Source organism: Uranotaenia lowii, chromosome 2 (assembly GCF_029784155.1).
Source record: "Uranotaenia lowii strain MFRU-FL chromosome 2, ASM2978415v1, whole genome shotgun sequence".
NCBI classification, from domain to species: Eukaryota; Metazoa; Arthropoda; class Insecta; order Diptera; family Culicidae; genus Uranotaenia; species Uranotaenia lowii.
The window spans coordinates 326648118-326667818 of NC_073692.1; the positions used below are offsets into that span (position 1 = coordinate 326648118).

The 19701-nt window shown below is 37.0% G+C and overlaps 1 protein-coding gene across 5 annotated transcripts; it reads right to left on the bottom strand.

Annotated features, from left to right (window-relative positions):
* Positions 1–1429: 1429 nt before the first annotated feature.
* LOC129743913 (uncharacterized) lies at positions 1430–18700 on the bottom strand. 5 transcript variants are annotated; one of them, XM_055736151.1, is made up of 9 exons: positions 18503–18700; positions 15003–15344; positions 12545–12726; positions 12296–12419; positions 10790–12230; positions 4217–4809; positions 3968–4157; positions 3668–3906; positions 1430–3550 (listed from the first exon to the last, which is right to left on the bottom strand). In XM_055736151.1, exons 2-9 carry the CDS (start codon positions 15123–15125, stop codon positions 2261–2263), a joined length of 4182 nt encoding a protein of 1393 aa, XP_055592126.1. In that variant the 5' UTR covers positions 15126–15344; positions 18503–18700; the 3' UTR covers positions 1430–2260. The 5 variants fall into 5 exon arrangements, with proteins under 5 accessions (XP_055592126.1, XP_055592129.1, XP_055592130.1 ...); XM_055736154.1 differs by lacking the exon at positions 18503–18700 and adding an exon at positions 18279–18441; XM_055736155.1 differs by lacking the exon at positions 18503–18700 and adding an exon at positions 17991–18255.
* Positions 18701–19701: the final 1001 nt, after the last annotated feature.

The following is a 19701-nucleotide window of genomic DNA, read 5'->3' on the forward strand; positions in this document are numbered from 1 at the left end:
AGATTATCCAGAGTATTTTGAGCTTGAGCTTGAGCTTAGATAAACCGTACATTTCAGTAGTTGCTACTCCGTGATTGACAAGAACCATCAAAATTGTACATAGATCCAAATAAATGGGGCTTGGGATTAGCTTACCACTTTCTGTGTACACGTTTCGAAGGTTCCTTATCTTTGGGAGATTATCCAGAGTATTTTGCAAGGGAAAAAAGTCGTTCAGGTGCTGTAGAGCCCGTCGAATGCCAGTGGCGAAGGATCTCGTTTCCAGAGTTGGTTCTACAAACTGCTGATGCCATGATTTCAAAAATGCTCTTCTGTTGACGAAGCGTATTGCCGATGAGTCTCTTCTTATACTTAGTGGACAGAGGCCAGCCAGGACATCAAGCGATCCTGTATGTGTAGTTTTTGTAGACCCTAAACATACTCGGATGCATGCCCACTGGATTCTGTCTAGTGTTAGGCTATCCTTAGAAGTCAAGTTTGTCATCAGCACGGAACCATACTCAATGATCGACCGAATGCACGGTTTGTAGATGTGAATCATTGCTGATGGGTGCGCTCCCCAGTACTGTCCAGCGATACTTCGAAGAAAATTGATATAGAGGGTTGTGCGTTTTTTGATTAGCTGAATATGGCCTGTCCAAGAAAGATTTCTAGTCAAGTGCATGCCTAGAAGTTTCATCGAACTGTCTAACAAATTGCAACGGTTCATTATGCATCACGATATTAGGCACTGTACGAGGTTGCCGATTTGTGATTAGAAGGCATTTACTTTTTGTTCGGGAGATTTCCAATCCAAGGAGCGTAAGACCATGAATCAGAATATCTATCCCCGACTGAAGTGCTCGGCAACTGATGATGTTGAAATTGGATTACTCGTTGAAGAACTAAGAGCACTAGAAGTACCAGAATGTCTCACTCGCAGTATCTATGTACTTTTTAGGGAAAGGATTCTATCCACAAGTCGAAATGATCTAAGTATGATAAAAAGAACAACCTGGAAAGGCCTCCCTCAAGGATCACCCCTCAGCCCGATTTGTTTCAACGTCATAATGACAAGACTGTTGCGTAATTTACCGTCAGGAGTGATCAAGGTTAACTATGCTGACGATACCACACTTGCTGTCAGGAGAATAAATTTATTTCTAGTATGGCAAGTGAAAGATACCTAGCGGAGGTATCCGAAAATGCGAAATTTTCGTCCATTGGTACTGCGCGGCCATTGGTGCTTTCACGGTACTAGAAGATTTGAACCACTGCTCTTCGAAATGAGAGTTGGGGGAAAAGCTACATCTGCACCATCCATGTTGCATACAAGTTCCAGATCGGTGCCGTCGGGAACTTTGAAGTTGAATAACTGTTCATCAAAAAGCATGTAGACTCCTCCCAACGTGACTTCTTCTTCAAAATTAAAAAGACAATGCAAGTTACATTCGTTTGTGATGGTTTTATTTAGAATAACATGAAAATTCTGACTTTATGCGAATAATCAATTATAATTATCACTGCTGCTCTTAATGCTAGTACTATGCAATTTCAAACTTTCTTTTTCTCTTTTCGTGAGGATCTGTCTTAATGCGTAGGACTAAAATTACTTCTGTTTTCTGAATTTACAATTTCAAGAGTTGCTTTGTGACTAATGGCTACGAATGCTAACAAAATTTTAACTTAAAACTAAAGTAGTCTTCCTCTGGTGATTACTCGTTCATATGCATATGGGTGGTATATAGTAAGATACTTTTCGTACGAAGTAAAGCGCTAGTGCCAACATGATTACTTTTGAAGATGGGTTAACGCAAAACACCATTAAAGTCTATTCACAGAACTGTATCAGATCATTATCGCTGATGTATACTCTAGGAATATATTTAAAAAAAATCAAATTCTTCGGGATTCTGGTTAACACAATTATCTAATCGCTGGGCGTTTGTTCATAACTAAATTTTCAATTCAATTTGCAACTATAAGTGTATCGTGGAAAACTAACTTTCGAAGAAGAAACTGTCCTCTTCTCAGTTGCATTCTCCGCTTGAGCGTCCCAAGCTATATCCATTTTATACTTAGCTGTGAACGCAAAATAGCATACTGCGAATTCCAAAATATCCAAAACAAAATTAAAGTGAAATATAAAAAAAAAATACTGAAATAAAAATTCAAACTTTTTATGAACCTAAGTCGACAATCACACACATTCTAAAAATTCTCTCTCCAGTTTAGAAAAGGCTATGGGCGCAGTACTCCTAATTGGATTGAATCCGACCAACTAATTCGAAGGGGGGTCTGCCGGTTCTGAAGCTGACGATGCAGAAGCGGCTGCAGTTTTAGTATCGGTTGAAGATTTAATGTCTTCCAGTGTTTCTTTATCGACTGTCTCCGATTTGACCTTTTCACCTGATTCCGAATCACTGTTTGAAGCACAGTTAGAATCCTGGTCAGCGGCAGAGTTGGTTTTATCTGTTAGTTCTAATTTAGCGCTAGTTTCAACCAACTTTTTATCGTCGTCAGCTTTTCCTGTTTTGATATTATCTGCATCATTTTTCTTAACTGACTCCTGTGCAGTTTTGGATTCATCAGAAACAGCATTTTCAATCTTTGAATCCCTTTTTTCAGTTTCAATTGTTTTCGCCTTAACGTTCGTAGAGCTCGTTGAATCTGGCTCTTTAATCTTTTCAGAGGAAGCAGCCAATTTTGCATTAGTTGTCTTATTTCCAAGTGATTTTGAATCTACTGATGATTTTAATTCATCGATTGTTTCGGGCTTTACGTCTGCCTGAGTATAAGCTATTGGTCCTAAATCATTCATTTCGGCAGCTGAAAGTGGCCTGCAAGTTTTGCTTATAGTGTCATCATCGCCATTGAGATCTACATCTGCAGATAAGCTCCCATCGTCTACAGGTGAATCAAACGGTTCATGTTTAATGGTTGTAGATTCTTCATCCTGCGAATTATCGTTCGGTTTAGAAGGTTCTTCGCTCTCTTTTTCACTAGACACTTTTTCCAATTCAGGCATATCAAGGAGGGAGATCGATTCGAGTGTTGGACTTTCAACGACCCTTTTATTCTCAGTATTTTTATCATTGGAAATGTCTGTCTCATCATCTTTGCTATTTACAGTCAAATCTATTGCTGCTGATAGGAGTTCCAACGAAAGTGTTTGACCTTTTTCATCAATCTTAACCACGACAGTTTCGTCGTCAACCGGAAAACATTCGTCATCTGATATATCATCTGACTCGTCTTTCAAGGGGATTCCAATGTCTGACAGTAACGATTTATCCAATTGCACCGTGCTGGTACGAACGGTTCCCCCCTTTGAAAAGTCCATCGGTTCGTTTTTGATTGGTCGATCCAAATGAAGCAGTATTTTCGCGGCTTGTGTTTCATCCAAGCTGAGCCCTTCTTCGGAAGCCAAATTCGAATCCGAGTTCATATCAGCCTCCTCCAAACGAGCGTCTTCTATTTTGATATCATCCAGCAGATCTGGTTCGCCGTCCTTTCTCGGGGGACGGTGCCTTGTCCAACGGGCACGTCGATTTTGGAACCAAACTTGAACCTAAACAAAATTAATTTTGTTAGCAACAAATTTAGTCAATACAATTTTTTTTTCTTTATTCCTCATTTAGGTTCAAATTGATAATAGTAATATGTTCATCGTGACGTTCATACATACCTGCAATTCATTCAGCTTCAACCTTGTAGCAATTTCATACCGTTCCGTGATAGTGATGTACTTCTTGAAATGAAATTCACGTTCCAATTGAGCCGATTGCTCCTTAGTAAAGTTGGTCCTCTTCCGACGACTATCATCCCGCCGCGATCTGCTGGTTGATTGACTACTATGATTTCTAGGTTCTCCAATGCTGCTATTTGAAATGTCCCCACGAGCGTCCTCGGTTGACTTATCTAGATCTAACGAAAAAATATTATGCAATAAACTTGTAATATAACCTATTCGCTGGATAGCGCTTACCTGTAAGTTGTTTTTCTCCTTCTGCATCCGATAATTTAGAGGAATCAAGATCATCCACTTCTAATGTCGGTTGCGTGTTTTCATCAGGATCATCGAAGTACCCATCGGGTTTCCGATTTCCCATTCCTCGTCCGTATCCCGATTCGATTCGTCTTACTTTAGCACGCCGATTTTGGAACCAAATTTTAACCTGTAGCGAATTCATAATATTAATCTACAAAATTTTGGGTTTACGGTAATTCAACCAACCTGTCGCTCGGAAAGATTCAAACTTTCGGCTATTATTGCTCGTTGTCTATGACCTACAAAGTTATTCTCGGCGAAATGTTTTTCGAGTTCTATCAGTTGGCCAGGAGTGTAAGGAGTTCGTTTTCGTCTAGGAAAATCTAAGTTAGGGTCCATCTCATCGTCTTCTGGCTCCATCTTGACGGTTGAAAGGTCTAGTGTGCCATCGACACTGTCTACCTCAAATTGTATTCCATCCTGTTCATCTGATGGATCTATTTTCTCCTGCTTAACTAGACTTAAATCCATGCTAGAGTTACTCATTGTAAGTGTATTTTGCTCCAGCTTTGGCCTACTTAGGTTAAGCGAAGAACCACTCAAATTAAGCGAAGCACTGCTCAAGTTAAACGTCCTTGGTTTTGCAGATCTTTTGAGGATAGAATCCATCAATTTTCGAGTAGACTCCTCTAGTTTACGCGCTTGTTCCTCCAAGTGCAGAGCTCGAAGACTTTCTATTTGGCTTTGGCTTGGGGCTATTTGTCCGGATAATATTTTCGATACCAAACTTTGACCTTGATGTTCATCCACATCTGGTTTCTCCTGCTTGATGTCCGGTTCTGCAAAATTAAAAATAAAGGTTGAATATCCTAGATCTAAGAGAAACGATAAATGATTACTTAAATTTGGTTCCCGTCAGTTCAAATCTACTGATGCTAGAAGACATACACTTATAGTAAATCATCATTTGGCATTCTTCCTATGCTACGATTGAGCAACTTTAACAGATCTGGACGTGATATGAATTTCAACAACTATTAGTGAATAATTTTCTGTCTTAATCTTTATTCGCAATAACTTAAGCAGTTTCACTTTTGATCTATAATGCTTCTAACGTTTTTATGTTGTCTTTGGACTGATGAACACAAGAGCCGAGGACTAGACTTTGATTGAATGATTCCTACTCTAACAACCCATCGTTTCTGATCTATGAGGAAAATAATTGCTTCGCTCACTTTATTCAGCGGATCAGGGGAACCCGATCAACCATACCAATGATTATCAATCAAACCTAGATATTATTCACTTATGACAAACTGTTGCCATACACCGACATACAGTACTGGTGAATCCGTAGTCGGATGCTCCGTCTGCGTGAGCTTACGCGTGATTCACAATTCATACGCAAACCTTTCCTTTTCTTGGGCCAGGAGTAGACAAAATCTACAAGTAGACGGAAGAACAGTAAAAATGTACAAGATATCCAAGGCAAAGGCGTGTTAAAAGCGCCATTCCCAGGATATAAGGAGATTCGTTCTGTTTTTAAATACGGCCCAAATGCATGTGAGCATTTCGTAAGCTTTTTTAATAAAGGGCGATCATAACCGTTTTGACTGAGTGCAAAATTGTGCGAATCCATAAAACTCATAAAAGACACATGCATCCTATTGACTACAAAAAAAACTGCTAAAATAGCGAAATAAATTTAAAAGAAAGAAAGAAAATAATAACTGAAGAAAAACAATCAAGAAAAAACGATAAAATGTACTTACAAAATAAAGTCCGCATCTATAAAGTGAAAAACATTCCTAAGGTTATTAAGCTCAGTAAATTGTTTGACCTTGGCTGAGTGAGCTTCTTTTATTATAAACTGACAACTTCGCCGACTCTTTTCGCAATAAAATGACTCAAGATTTTTGAACCTTGAACCTGTTGACGACACAAAAACAAAAGAAATTCATTCCAAAACCAGTGCGCCCAAATCGTTTATTAAACGTTTAGAGAAGCCCGGTAAAAGATACGTTTTTTGATGATAAATTCGAGCACTAGAGTCAAAATCTAGTGTATTATAAAACTGACATGACGAAAAGACCGAGCCAAAATGAAAAAAAAAATTGAACTTATACGATTATTGTTAACCGTAATTCATTCACGTTATTGTCAAAAATAACTATAATTTTGAAGATCTAATATTTAGGAAATGTTATACATACTTACCATCGGCCATTTGTTCCCGAGAACAATTTTGATATCTTAGTAACTCAACTCCAATACAAACTAAAACCGTAAATAAGTTAACCGGATCTAAAAGAGGAAGGAAAAAGTCCTTTCCCATGATAATTCGCAAATTTATTGACATTTGAAATACTTTAAAACTATACAATGAGCTGTTCGCTAAATCTGTCTCTAGGAATCTTATACAACATTTATGATCTGTGCTATTATAAACATTTTCGTTTTTTGTTAAATTTGTAAAACCATAATATCTTTCGTATCATGGGTTATTTTAGTTTTAAAAGTTTAATAAACTAAATAATAAAATATTAAATTCTTGACTGTATCAAAATCTACACAATAGGTATTTAAATTTTAAGTATATGTATTAAGATACTCTCTGGGTAGCATCTAGATATAGCGCTAAAATGTTGAATCTAGCGAGAATGAAAATAACTTCAGGAATTTTGTTTTCCATTTTAAAAATTATATATTTTTGTTAAAACTTGGTTACAAATAAAAAATTATTAAGTTATTATAAAAGAATACGAAAACCAAAACAACATGAAAGAAAAGATACAAAATTTTTAAATGTACATTCATAAAAAATAATGTAGAATTGAAAAAAACATATTCACATTAAGAATATAATGAAGGCTTTAAAATAAACACATAAACATTCAAAAGTTAACCCAGTTAGCCGACCCTTCTCGTCGATCTACCTCCGTGTCGTCATATGCGTATTATACGTATTATACGTATTATATAATAGGTGACATAGAAAACAGATAAAAGAGAGAAGAAGAAAGATTGTTAGCAAATATGGTAGCTAACATAATGCGAACAAGTGTTAAATTTTGTTTGCACAAATTTTGAAGGATCGTGAATATAAATGTTACGAATGCAAGTTCGCAAGGACGATAGACTTTATCACGGACTCCAAATGCATGCGACGTTTAGTAAAAATAATTACCATCATGTCACCATCTACCGCCCAGTTAAGCGGTTTTTCAACTTCAAACATGTGTAATAAAAAAACGACGGCAGATTTTTATTCGCTTTCTTTTCCAATACATCTCAAAACTGCTCTACTTTAAATAAAAAATTTAGTGAAATGCGAAAAATGTACGCTTTTAAAAATAATTAACTAAACGTTGAGGTGTTCAACTGGCCCTATTACCGCCCATTAGACTTTTTCGGGTATCGATAATGTTTTCTTAAGGAAAAACTATCTAACAACACGGAAACTGATCTTTTTAATATTGTCCATGTAACGAGCTGTCAAAACCATATTTAGGATCTTGAGAGAATACATTTTGTGAAATCTTTTCCGCAAATTTTGTACAAATTTTAACAAAGTGCGTTGACTGACAAAATGATGATTCCCGGCAAACAGCCTCAAGTAATCGGTTACTTTCAGCGATAAAACATCATTTTCTAACGTAATCAAACTAAATGCTTCTTACAATTTACACTTTTGACACAATACATGCGTTAAAAACAAAGAAATTGTGCGTGACCGGTAATTAGGAACCCACACTTTTATTTATACACCAATTACCGCCCATCACTAAACGCTTCAAAAAACAACAACTATTGAAAAAATCGAAAATTTTCCGATGCAAATCTATTCTACAAAAATCAAACTATCGTTTCAAGTCGATTGTAGGAAAAATAGGTACTATTTAGTAAACAAAACCCCTTTTTTCACTAGGAGCACAGTTATGCTTAGTTCGCTAACAGGCGTCGAATTCAATAATTTGACCGGAAACGAAAAACCAAATATTTTATTTCTGGCTATAGTTAGCATAATTAAGTGATGATTTTTCAGTGAAATGGTCGAACAATGATGCCGACACAGAACACAGGTCTTATTTTTGGAGAAAAAATTCCAGTTTTTTCGAAATACACACAAAAGGGTGATTTTGGGCGGTAAATGGTGTCTGGGCGGTGAATGGTGACTTGATGGTACATGATACTATAGAACTATCCGATTTCGGTATCGAATTTTGAATATGGCGAATGCGCCAACATCATTGATTCGAGAAAAACGTGTCCAAAGTTTGGCAGCTTTATATGCTCCAAGCGAAAAATTCATTGAGTTTTCTTCATTTCTTGAAAACCAATTGAGTCAAGAACAGTGTTGAATTTTAGACTCGTTTTCATAGATTTGTCTTCCTATGACTCGAAGATTTTTTGACAAATATACTAAAGATAGATTTACTAAAACCAAGGAATAAATGCATAAAAGAAACGCCCAGATTCGTATTCATTGAAATGGATATTTTATTTATATGACTTAAAATGTGCATTAATTTGAGTCAAATCATTTTTGTTTGCTGTAATTGCAGGCCAATGTTTGCTAAACCGCGTAGCCCGTAATCTTTAGCTTCAAGGCAAAAGGTGCAATCGTGCAAAGCATCATGGTATTACCATGAAAAATGCAAATGATCAAAACCGGTTATTAATTTTCATCGTTTTAGAATTTGAAAAATGCTAATTCATTCAATTTATTATAGGTAATCGATCATTTGTACGAAGAAATAAAAAAAGGATTTTTCTTCTTCTTAGTTTAATAACATGGGCACACATAAATGTCCTGTCAAAGATAATCTAAAATCTATTGATCACCGTTCACGGTTCCATCCAAATATTCAAAATGTTTAAATATATAAATAACCGTAGTAACAGATTCTACTTAAGAATACTTGATTTAACTCTAAGCCAACCGGAAACCTTCAAATGCTCCCTAATCTAAAATGACGCGTTCAATGAAGGAATTCTCTCAAACCATACCGAAAAGAAAACAAAAAAGTTTGTTTTTGAAACGATCTAGATCTTTAATAGTGAAACGAACGTCTGGATCGTCCTACATCTTATTATTCCAACATTCCTGCTCTGTTTGTTTCGACTATTCTGAGGCAACTGCAATGTCAGAATTCGACTCCTTACTATAACGACTTATTCAATACTCTTTCATTGAAAGAAACAAAACATATCAATTTAAACCCGATGTAAGGAAAAAAAATAGGCAAAAGGATACTTTTGTAAATTACAAAGAAAAATACGGTTACCGCTAGCAAATATACGGGTAGGTAATCTAAAGAGCGACTCATTGAAAAGAAGTCATAAAACAAAAAATTCTCATATAATACACACAATTCAAAGTTCTACTAAAATTTAAAAAGTCGCAATTGGTTTCAAATATTATCGAGAGACTACAGCAAACGTTGTTCAAGGAAGTAAACGAAAGTGGTAGGTACATTGATAAAACGGAACTTATAAAAAAAAACTAAAAGTATGTACTTCTTCCTCAGTGATTGAACTGAACTAATCTGTCACTCAGAAAACCGTTCTGATTCGAATTAGGCCAAACAGAGCCGGTGCCGCCGTTGTTGATGACAGCAAGTGTAGGCAAAGGTTGTGGTTGCAGGTGTTGTCTTTGCTTATTTTGATGTACCGTTGTTGGCCAAATGGTGTTGAAGTTGATGCTATTGTTCTGTACCACAATGGTAGGTTCTGTGTCAACGATAGTTTCTTCGTACACGACTTGTTGTTCGCAGGGTGCGGGAATTTCATTGCCAGCTGCATCAAAATATCGAAACATTTGAGCACTTTCCATACTGACCGTTTGCGGATGTTCTTCAATCAGAGACTCCCCCAAATATTTGTCCTTTTCTTCAGCAATAATATTGTCTGACATTTGCAGTAATTGGTCCGGTGGTGAAAGCAATTGTTCTGGTTGGTCGTATTGTATGCTCACATTGTTTTTGGGAGGGAGCATATCAAAAAGTGGAGGTGTATCAAAAGGTTGGGGTATATCGACCTTCATTTCGGTAGGCTGCTTTTGGTTTCGAACAATTATTTCAATTTTACCCGCCGTAGTTTCAACTGTTCTACTCTGAACTGAGCTGGCTCCAAGAGTATAATTCAGAATACGACTGGGAGTAACTGAAGGTGACTTAGTCGGCGGCAATGAGTCAGTACTGCCTGTACTTCGTTGTGAAACAACATGCGATTTGGTAGTAGCATCTGTGCGATTATTTTTTCTTGGTACATCCACAGGAGCCGAAATAGCGCTAGTTGAATTGAGAAATTCACTAAAAGCACCCAGATAATCTCTCCGTTCTTTAATCGGTGTCGGAGGTTTTGGTAATTTAACTGGAGGTGGAATATAGGTTGACGGTCGCAGAGGGGGTAATTGAATCCTCTTATCGATTTTTGCCGGCTCCATAACCCCAGGGAGCGACTTCGGCTGAGAACCATATGAAGGATTATTTCGTACTTGACTAGGGTCAATTTTTTTTACCTCCAAGTTCGGTATGCTGTTAATCTTTTTGACCAAGTTGCTGTCCGACAAAGGTAGAGCGTTTACATTTAATCCTGAACTTTCGGGTTTAATTACTGTTACCGATTTTTGATGAACAACTTGTTTTACAGGACTTATTTTAGGCGGATAACGTGCTGGCGCTGTTGACACCGAATTGCCGATATCCAAAGGATCCAAAACGCTGCAATGGCCTCTAACAACACCACTACCAACAACTTTGCCGTTGCTGCCATAACTTTTATCGGCACCGGAGTTCTTGAGATGTGGAATCTTACCTTCAAACTTCTTGTGGTGCTCCAACATTTTCAACGCTGGGGGAAGTTCTTTCTTCAACTGCTGCTGAACTTTTTTCATAGCCGGTGACGTTCCGTTAGCGGCTTTTTTCGGTGAACTGCCATCCGATTTCCGCATCTGTTCCCGTATTCTATCCACTGCTTTCTTTCTGGAATCTGTCGAACGCTGTTCTTTCTTCTCCAGACGACTGCGTTCTTTCTCGGCTTCCCGTTCATTTTTCAACCGTTCCCGTTCCTTTCGCTCCTCCTCACGACGTTTTTGTTTCTCTTCCAGTTTAGAACGTCGTTCCTGTCGCTTGTTTTCACGCTCGGCTCTCGCCGCTCGCTCTTCCTTGGACAGTTTCTTGGTAGGAGATCGCGTGCGTTTTGATTTGCCATGAGACGAGTACCAATCATCATCGTAATCGCTATCATTTTTCTTCTTTTTGCGCTTCTTACGCTTCGAACTTAGTTTACCTTCATCGTCTTCTTCATACTCATCATCATCATCTTCTGACCCGAACGGATCATACGAAGATGACTTGAAACTGTCAGAGGCTTCCGATTTACATGGCGCTTCTACCTCTTCTACATCGTCATCCCCTTCATCGGCCATCGTTAAAGCGCCACTTAGGACCATCTTGACGTCATCCGGAATATGTGGATTGTTCTGGATATCATTCAAGTCTAGGTCCGGATTTTTCTCTTTGAAAGACATCTTTCGCAAATTGGCTACCATATTACAGGCCTTTTTCATGGCAACTTGTTCACCCTCTTCTGTAAATGACTCTATACCTTCGTCTTGTTCGCATTCGGTGTTACGGGGAGGAGGGCCAACGATATGCGATGGATCTTCCGGATGAGGACCAAAGTCCGTTCCATTCATCCATGCTTCGTACTTCTCCGGTTGGAATCGTTTCACAAATGTATCCATTGAGATCTTGACCATGTCTGAACTGCAGTAGCACTGAGTGGCACGTTTGCCATACTCGATCCATCGGGGCAGTGCAAAATTGGTGGATTCTGCACAATTGAAGCCATGATTGAAACCAGCATGGTACCCGAATGGGAACGTAATCATGATTTCATTCTGTTCTTGGGTTATCTTATCGAAAGGGATGTTGTGCTGTTTCAAAATTTGAGGACTTATCAGCGTCATCTTGTGGCGCAGGAAAGCCGAACAGGTCTTGTAACTGGCAGGGAAATAGCTGTTCGCTACCTTCTCCAACTTACGACCATACTCAGGAGGAACAGCGTACCAAGTCTTAGGAGCTCCAAAGTGTAAGTAATTGATCGAATACAGATCCATATCTTCCGTGTGCCAGGCGAAGGTTGTCTTCCACATGCCAAAGTAAAGGTAGGCTGTATTGACGCCGTCAATGGAGATGCCATAGTCCTGATTCACGAAGTCCAAGATTGTGCCGAGCCGATTGATGTTCCAAATCTGAACGGAAAAGAACAAATACATTAGATATAGGGACAACCATAGAACACTCCTATCAAACTTACATTACAATCTTCATCTGTAATACTCCCGCAAACGTCGGCTCCATAAATTGGGGCGACATACGTTATATTTTTCCAATATTTACGCTCCAGATCCTCGAAATCGAAATGTTTTGGTGTAGCATATCTGCAAAAAGGAAAAGATTTTTTTACTGAAAGGTTTTTTTTTAAATAATACTATGAATTCAAAAATTGTATGCTCAAAAAAATTTTTTTTATCTGAAAAAGATGTTTTCGTTCAAAAATACTCACCTTTCTGTGTTGGCCAATTCCGCAAACTGTTTCACCGTTAGAGAATTTTTCTGAATATTGATCTGCTGATACAGACCCTGCTTGCCGGCCACTACCTGACAGATCGGCGACGGAATTGTCAGATTCAATCCATCCAAATCGTATCCGCCTTTGCGTGGTTTCCATTCTGGTGGGGGAATAATCTGTCAAACGAGACCAAATACACAATTTTAGTTTGCCATTACATTTCAATAAGCTTCCAGAAATTATTAACACAAACACAGGGTTGCTTGGGAAAGAACTTTCATCCGAATGCGAGAGACAATTTTTACTAATTGCTTTCTGAAATAGTAATGGAAACTTCGCAGATCTTTAGTACTGGCAACATTGCCCAGATCTACGGATTTTAACCTTTGCAGTTTTGCGTCGGTGCACTACCAGTAGGGCACTTTTTGCTGTTTTCGTGTTCGTTTTCCCGATCAGTGGTGCACTGGTAGTGCACCATAATGTGGACGGTGCTACCCTCTGAAAATATTCAGTGTTGCTAGTGCCCTCACCAATAAATACTATCGTTACTTTTGACAGGTTGTGCTTCCCGATGTAAACAAATTGTATGAAAGCGAAAACAAATATCAGCTGTAATGGATTTTTGACATCTTGATGTTTAAAGTTATGGCGAATTTTTTTTTATTCCGGATTTGGCTCTGGAACCGTCCGAATAAAAAAACGACTTTCGGGTTTCCATACGTAGGTGTGCGTGAGAACGAGCGCAATGTTTACATGCAGCTGTCATTTTGTTCTCCCTTCTGGATTTCTTCACTTGGTTCTTCACATCCGGATTGCCTTTTTTCGTGTCCGGGTTGCACTGGACAGAAGATTTTGCTTGGCTGAGAGGTTCAAAATCGCGGCAATAATCATTTTCCCGTTCATTATTTCAACTGTTTTGCTTTCAGCCAAAAACAGCTGTTTAATGTTTTGACAACAACGTTGAGAGTATTGGTGAACTTCTCGCAAAACTGACTTTTTTCTCAGGGCGACTCCGTCCGTTTTTCGAGCGAACCTAGGTTGCCGTAAAGTCAAGTCAAGTTGAAAAAAAAAGATTTGAATAGCTTGAACCATAACAGGAAATGACTGATTTTATTTAAAAACAAAATGTAATGGGGCATGGGGCTTTGATTCTACGAGTCTAGCGACGAGACTCGTTGCCTTGACTTCAGCATATAGATTTTTGACAAAAAATTTCAGTACCTACCAAAGCTTTACTGCCCCTACTCGTATAGCAGTCCCATATTGATAGAAATCGCTAACAATATTCTTTATTCTTATAAAACTGTTATGCATATTCAAATTTTAATTTACGACCGGAAGCGGTACAAGAGGACTACGAGGTACGAATTAACAAGTCATGATTCCCGACCCCTAGTGTAAGCCTTGATGTTACTCAACTGTAACAACCCTTCTAAATTTTAAATTAATTCTTTCAATAACACCAAAGGATCATTATGTCAAACGACCATCCAACCAGTTGTGCCGACCGAACACAAACGTTGCTATAAAAAAAACCAAACAAGAATACCTGCTCAGTCATCTGCACGAAACCCTCTCGCCGTAATCTCAAAGCGCTAAGCCTGTATGCAACAGAAACCAAAACAAACAACTCGCAGTAGACGGGGAAAGGGCAGGTTGGTTGACCTAGGCAGTAGTAGGAACAGTGGAAGAACCAAGAAACAGATTCAAAACAAACGACACAGCGAACGAGCAAGCAAGCAGCGATAGCGTAGTTGTAAAATCAACGTCACTACTCCGCTGCTTCAAGTCTGGCACGAATCATCGTTAACCCACCGTCCATGTGCTCCGTCGGCAACTGATCGTGTGGCTTCGTGGTTTTGAGAGCGAAAGAACTTCAGGCACACACTCTCTCTCTCTCTGCTCATTGCTTCAACAATGAAGTTACAATTGAATTAACCTTTAAATTATGTGCTGATTGACTAATTTTCAGGACATAAGTCGATAAAATTGAAATAATTATCTTCAAATGTTTTACAATCTTGATCATTAATATCCGTGATTGATCGAAAACAGGCTAAATTGGATATCACGAACAGCTGTTTTCCTCTATTATTTCTCTCAGCACATTCAGAGAACCCGAATGATAATATGAAGAACCGCATCATATCAGCACTATGCTCTTCACAAATAAAGATTGATTAATAAACAATCGCATAGCGTTTTCTCCACCCTGTTGGCAACCAAGTTGTGCACTAACTGCTGTCAACTTAATATTGAAAAAACACGATAACAGCGCTTAGTGCACAACTGGACTTGAAAAAAAAACGCTAACAGTTGGCACTTTAAATAAGATGAATTGAGATTATTACGATATTGATTTCTCTCTTGAAAAACGTATTGAAATTTAAACTCTTGGAAGTTAGAAGCAAAACAACAGTTATTCGGTACAAATTACACGAATATAACATACCTTGGCCAGTCCTGCTTTGTTAGCCCCCTGGGACTCAATATACTCGATGTACTTGGAGAAATTTTTGAACTCTTCCCAGGTTGGTCGGAACACCTGAATTTTCACTCGCGTATCTTCGCCCATTTTCAAACTATCGTTACGGTACACGTTGGTATGATGATAATTATTTTCGATTTTCTCTATATGACACACAATGCACTACACTGATAGGGTGTTTAGGAACCCCAACGGACGACGGTTACGGCTAACTCACGTTTTTTCCACAATTCTACATACACAAGTCTTTAGTTTTTTCATTAAATAAATTCCGCTGCGATTGGGAGTTCGCTGTTGTCGAGTTGTCTGTGGATGATAAAATTTAAAAAAAATACAGACCCCGTTCGATTTTGGCAACATGCCCGAACATTTTGTGTTGCCAAAATCGAATGTTGCCAAAATCGAACGGTATTTTTTCTTAAATTTTTTTCTTTCATTTTTACATAATAACTATTTTTATTATCGTTAATGTTATTTTTAGGCAATTTCCGACAATTTTTAGTAATTTTTTTATCATTTTTTCTCATGTTTTGATGCATTTTGCACTACTCTTGTTTTATTTAAAATCTTGGTTGTTTTTGTCATATTTGCTGTTTTTGTCATTTTGCATCATTTTTTTGTTGTTTTTTGTCATTTTTAGTCTTTTGTTTGTATTTGTTTTTTAATTTTTTCAATTATTCATCTTTTTGTCATTTTTGAGTACTTTATAATTTTTTTAAAAAACTTGTTTTTCTTTTTGTATTTTATCACCATTTCAGAACATAAAAACGAATTTATGGTGTTTGTTTCAATTATATTGGTCCTGTTATTGAGAAAACTAAAAAGGAATGTCGCTTCTAAAAACCGTTCGATTTTGGCACATGTGCCAAAATCGGATGTTGCCAAAATCGAATGTTGCCAAAATCGAATGTTGCCAAAAACGAACGGGGTCTGTACAACAAATGCGTGCGTTTATTCGTACGATATGCTTCAAACATTTGACAGGACAAAATGTCCTGTGTTGAAAGGTTTTCGTATGTTAATAAATCATTGTTTACAATGCGAATTGAAAAAGTGGAGTGAATTTTCGGAACACTTCAAAAATACCTAATTAGTTCTAGAAAAACTAGAAAAATAATATAAAATCAATAAGATGTTTTTCATATTAAAAAGGCTCCCATCAAAACATTTTTATGACCGGTAAAATGTTAAGGGTGATGACCAAGATATGCTCATTAAAGTGGATTTTTTCTAAAAATTATGAATTATTTTTCAACACGTTTTAAAAGGATAATTTATGCTTGATTAAGATTGAAAACTTCGTTATACTATCCAAGCTTATAAAAAACAGCGGTTTCTTCAACCAACCTTTTTCAAGAGGAATAAATATTACTTTCTCAAGTTCCAGGAATTTTTCAGATAAAGATAAACCAGCAACTGCGTATTAACCTAGGTTAATAATCCTTATTTTTAACATTAACATGAAAAAATAATAATATTAGCGCCATTTGAACAAATCATTTTCTGCTGGAAATATTTTGATCTATCAGCTTACAGTTTTAGGATGACGCAATTTGAATTTTGGAATGCCCAATTTCGAATAGTTAGCCGCTGATTTCGTCAGCTTTAGGAAAAAGTTTTCTTATTACTAAGCTTGTAGTTTCAAGACAATAGTCAAAGGTCAAAGTGCGATGCAATCCAATCGTAGTTCTTTCATAATGAAGGCCATTGAATTAAGCAGGGGAAAATTTTACTACCCACAACTTCTTTAACGCTATATACAGACCCCGTTCGTTTTTGGCAACATTCGATTTTGGCAACATTCGATTTTGGCAACATCCGATTTTGGCACATGTGCCAAAATCGAACGGTTTTTAGAAGCGACATTCCTTTTTAGTTTTCTCAATAACAGGACCAATATAATTGAAACAAACACCATAAATTCGTTTTTATGTTCTGAAATGGTGATAAAATACAAAAAGAAAAACAAGTTTTTTAAAAAAATTATAAAGTACTCAAAAATGACAAAAAGATGAATAATTGAAAAAATTAAAAAACAAATACAAACAAAAGACTAAAAATGACAAAAACCAACAAAAAAATGATGCAAAATGACAAAAACAGCAAATATGACAAAAACAACCAAGATTTTAAATAAAACAAGAGTAGTGCAAAATGCATCAAAACATGAGAAAAAATTACTAAAAATTGTCGGAAATTGCCTAAAAATAACATTAACGATAATAAAAATAGTTATTATGTAAAAATGAAAGAAAAAAATTTAAGAAAAAATACCGTTCGATTTTGGCAACATTCGATTTTGGCAACACAAAATGTTCGGGCATGTTGCCAAAATCGAACGGGGTCTGTACCTAAATTTTTTTTTGTCTTTATTAGTGACACTTTACACCTATGAGGCTATTCGTGAGATTCGATTAAACGCTGATTTTTTTTCTTTTCCATGACGCAATAGTCAACAATAAAATGCAATAATCATCAAAACAAGGTAAACGTGTTTTGTTAAAAACAAAAACTTTAATTAAAGCTTTTTGTACTTAAATACCGAATGTGATGACCGCTTAAAATGACCGAATGTGATGTGTAACTCTTTTAACAGTATCGATTTTGGTTGAGACTAGGGAGTAAAAAAATCAATAAAATTAAGGGAAGCTGGTGTACACACGATCAGTAGGTACCTACCTAATCACCCATATCTTGACCGCCATTTTTGAGAGTTTAAATCAAATGATTCACGAGAACTCGAAGAACAGTTTTCCTATAAACCTTACCTGTACATTGTTTAATTGAATTAATTAATAACTATTCTCTCCGTTTGCATTGTCGCACAAGTCGTGGCCAATGTTTTTTATTAAGTTGCCATAAAACCAATCTGTTGTTTAATGAATTCACAAACAAGCTTTTGCAAAATGAAAACAGTATCGTAAAGAAAAGCTAAACCAAACCTTACAGAACCTTATTTCGATTTTTTTTATCGCCATTCACGGTACCCGTTTGGCGGTGGCCTACGTGACCAAATCGTTGCTTCTGAAAGTCACTTTTTCTTCTACATGAGCACTTCTTATTGCTTTTATTACTCTTTGCGTCGTCTCCTCCCTTGGCTTCAAGAGCTTTACTTCTGTTCACTTGATTCGATGCAATCCATGTCGCTTTTCAACTTGGAATAAAATTTTCTCCCCATCATATCGAACCAGTAGGAAGAGAAGGTTGCTGCGCTAGACCTTAAAAACTTCATCACTGTACCATGTGTTACGGGTAAAACAGAAAAAGCTGGATCCTTTGATGAATTTCGCAATTCTATCCAACCATTTTCACCAGCATACCCAACCAAACTCATCACAACATAATTTTATCGAAACTCGGCTAGCGAGCAGCGGAAAAACAACACGCACTGACAAAATGGAGGAACAGACTACTTCGACCTGTCCTGCCTGCAAAACGGACACGAAAATTGACGAAAAACACACCTTTTCCGGTTGCAAATACACATTTAGCTGCGTACTCGAAGTCACCGTTGATTTTTGCACATTTTCTGTAGGCTTAAACGTAACTTGCGGTCATCTACGACATTTTTAAAGCTAAATTTTGTCTCGATAGTAAAACACTTTCGCCACAGCCTTCTGAACTTCGAACAAACACGGAACGGAACGATTTTCTTCTGACTGGTTTGTCGATTAAGACCAGGGTTGCTAGATATATCTTTTTATATCGACTTCGATTTCTGCGAAAAGATTCATGCGTAAAGCATTTCATGAATGGAAGCGTGCCTTGAAAAAAACAATGAAATTTTTAAAAATGCTTATTGAATGATTTTTAGAAAGCGCAACTCATATTGCATATATCAAAATAAACGGCAGCGATTGACCAGAACGATCAGTGCATTCCTTTTTTTATGTTCACAACGGAAAAAATGTTTTTCCGGCAATCTGAAAGCCCTGCGAAGAATTGACAATTGTCTCGCAGAGCTTTCAAAACTCATCGAAAATTGGTGAGCTTTTCACTTTGCTCGGTCTTCCTAATAAGCGCAAGTGAGATGGAGCTACACCTGTGTTGACAGTTGTTTCAGGCGAACATTGTTGGAGTGAGCAGGATGACCATCTGAATTCGAGTTCTGAATCTTTTATCGAACGAACTGCAGGTGCGAGTGAAACAGCGATTCATCGAATTCGACACTGTCAAAAGTGATCTAGATCACTGACAAGGTGCCAAACTTTTTAATTTTTTATGGTATTACAAATTGTATGAATAATCACTTTTAAAAAACCCTCAAAAATATAAGTTTGTTTTTTCAAAAATGTACATCTTAATTGTTCTGGTTTAATATTAGTTACGAAAAAACTTCGAAATTAAAATGTTGACTGTATATTTTCAATTCAGATTTTCCCGGCGTAGCATCTGGACTGGACAAATTGTTTTTTTTTAAATTATCCATAATGAGGACAAACGGGACAAACCGAAGTTTTATTAAAAAAAAAATAATAATCAGGGTGATCATTAGAAATATTAACGTTTCATTTTCAAGCACAACAGTAGCGTTCAAATTGTTTACTACAATTATTTTTTATAGATTTTTTAATTCATGAAAGCAATCTTTTTTTTAAATTATTATCAAGTCACCGCGGTGAACTTGACATGTCAAGTTGGAAACATTAATTCGATATGCATC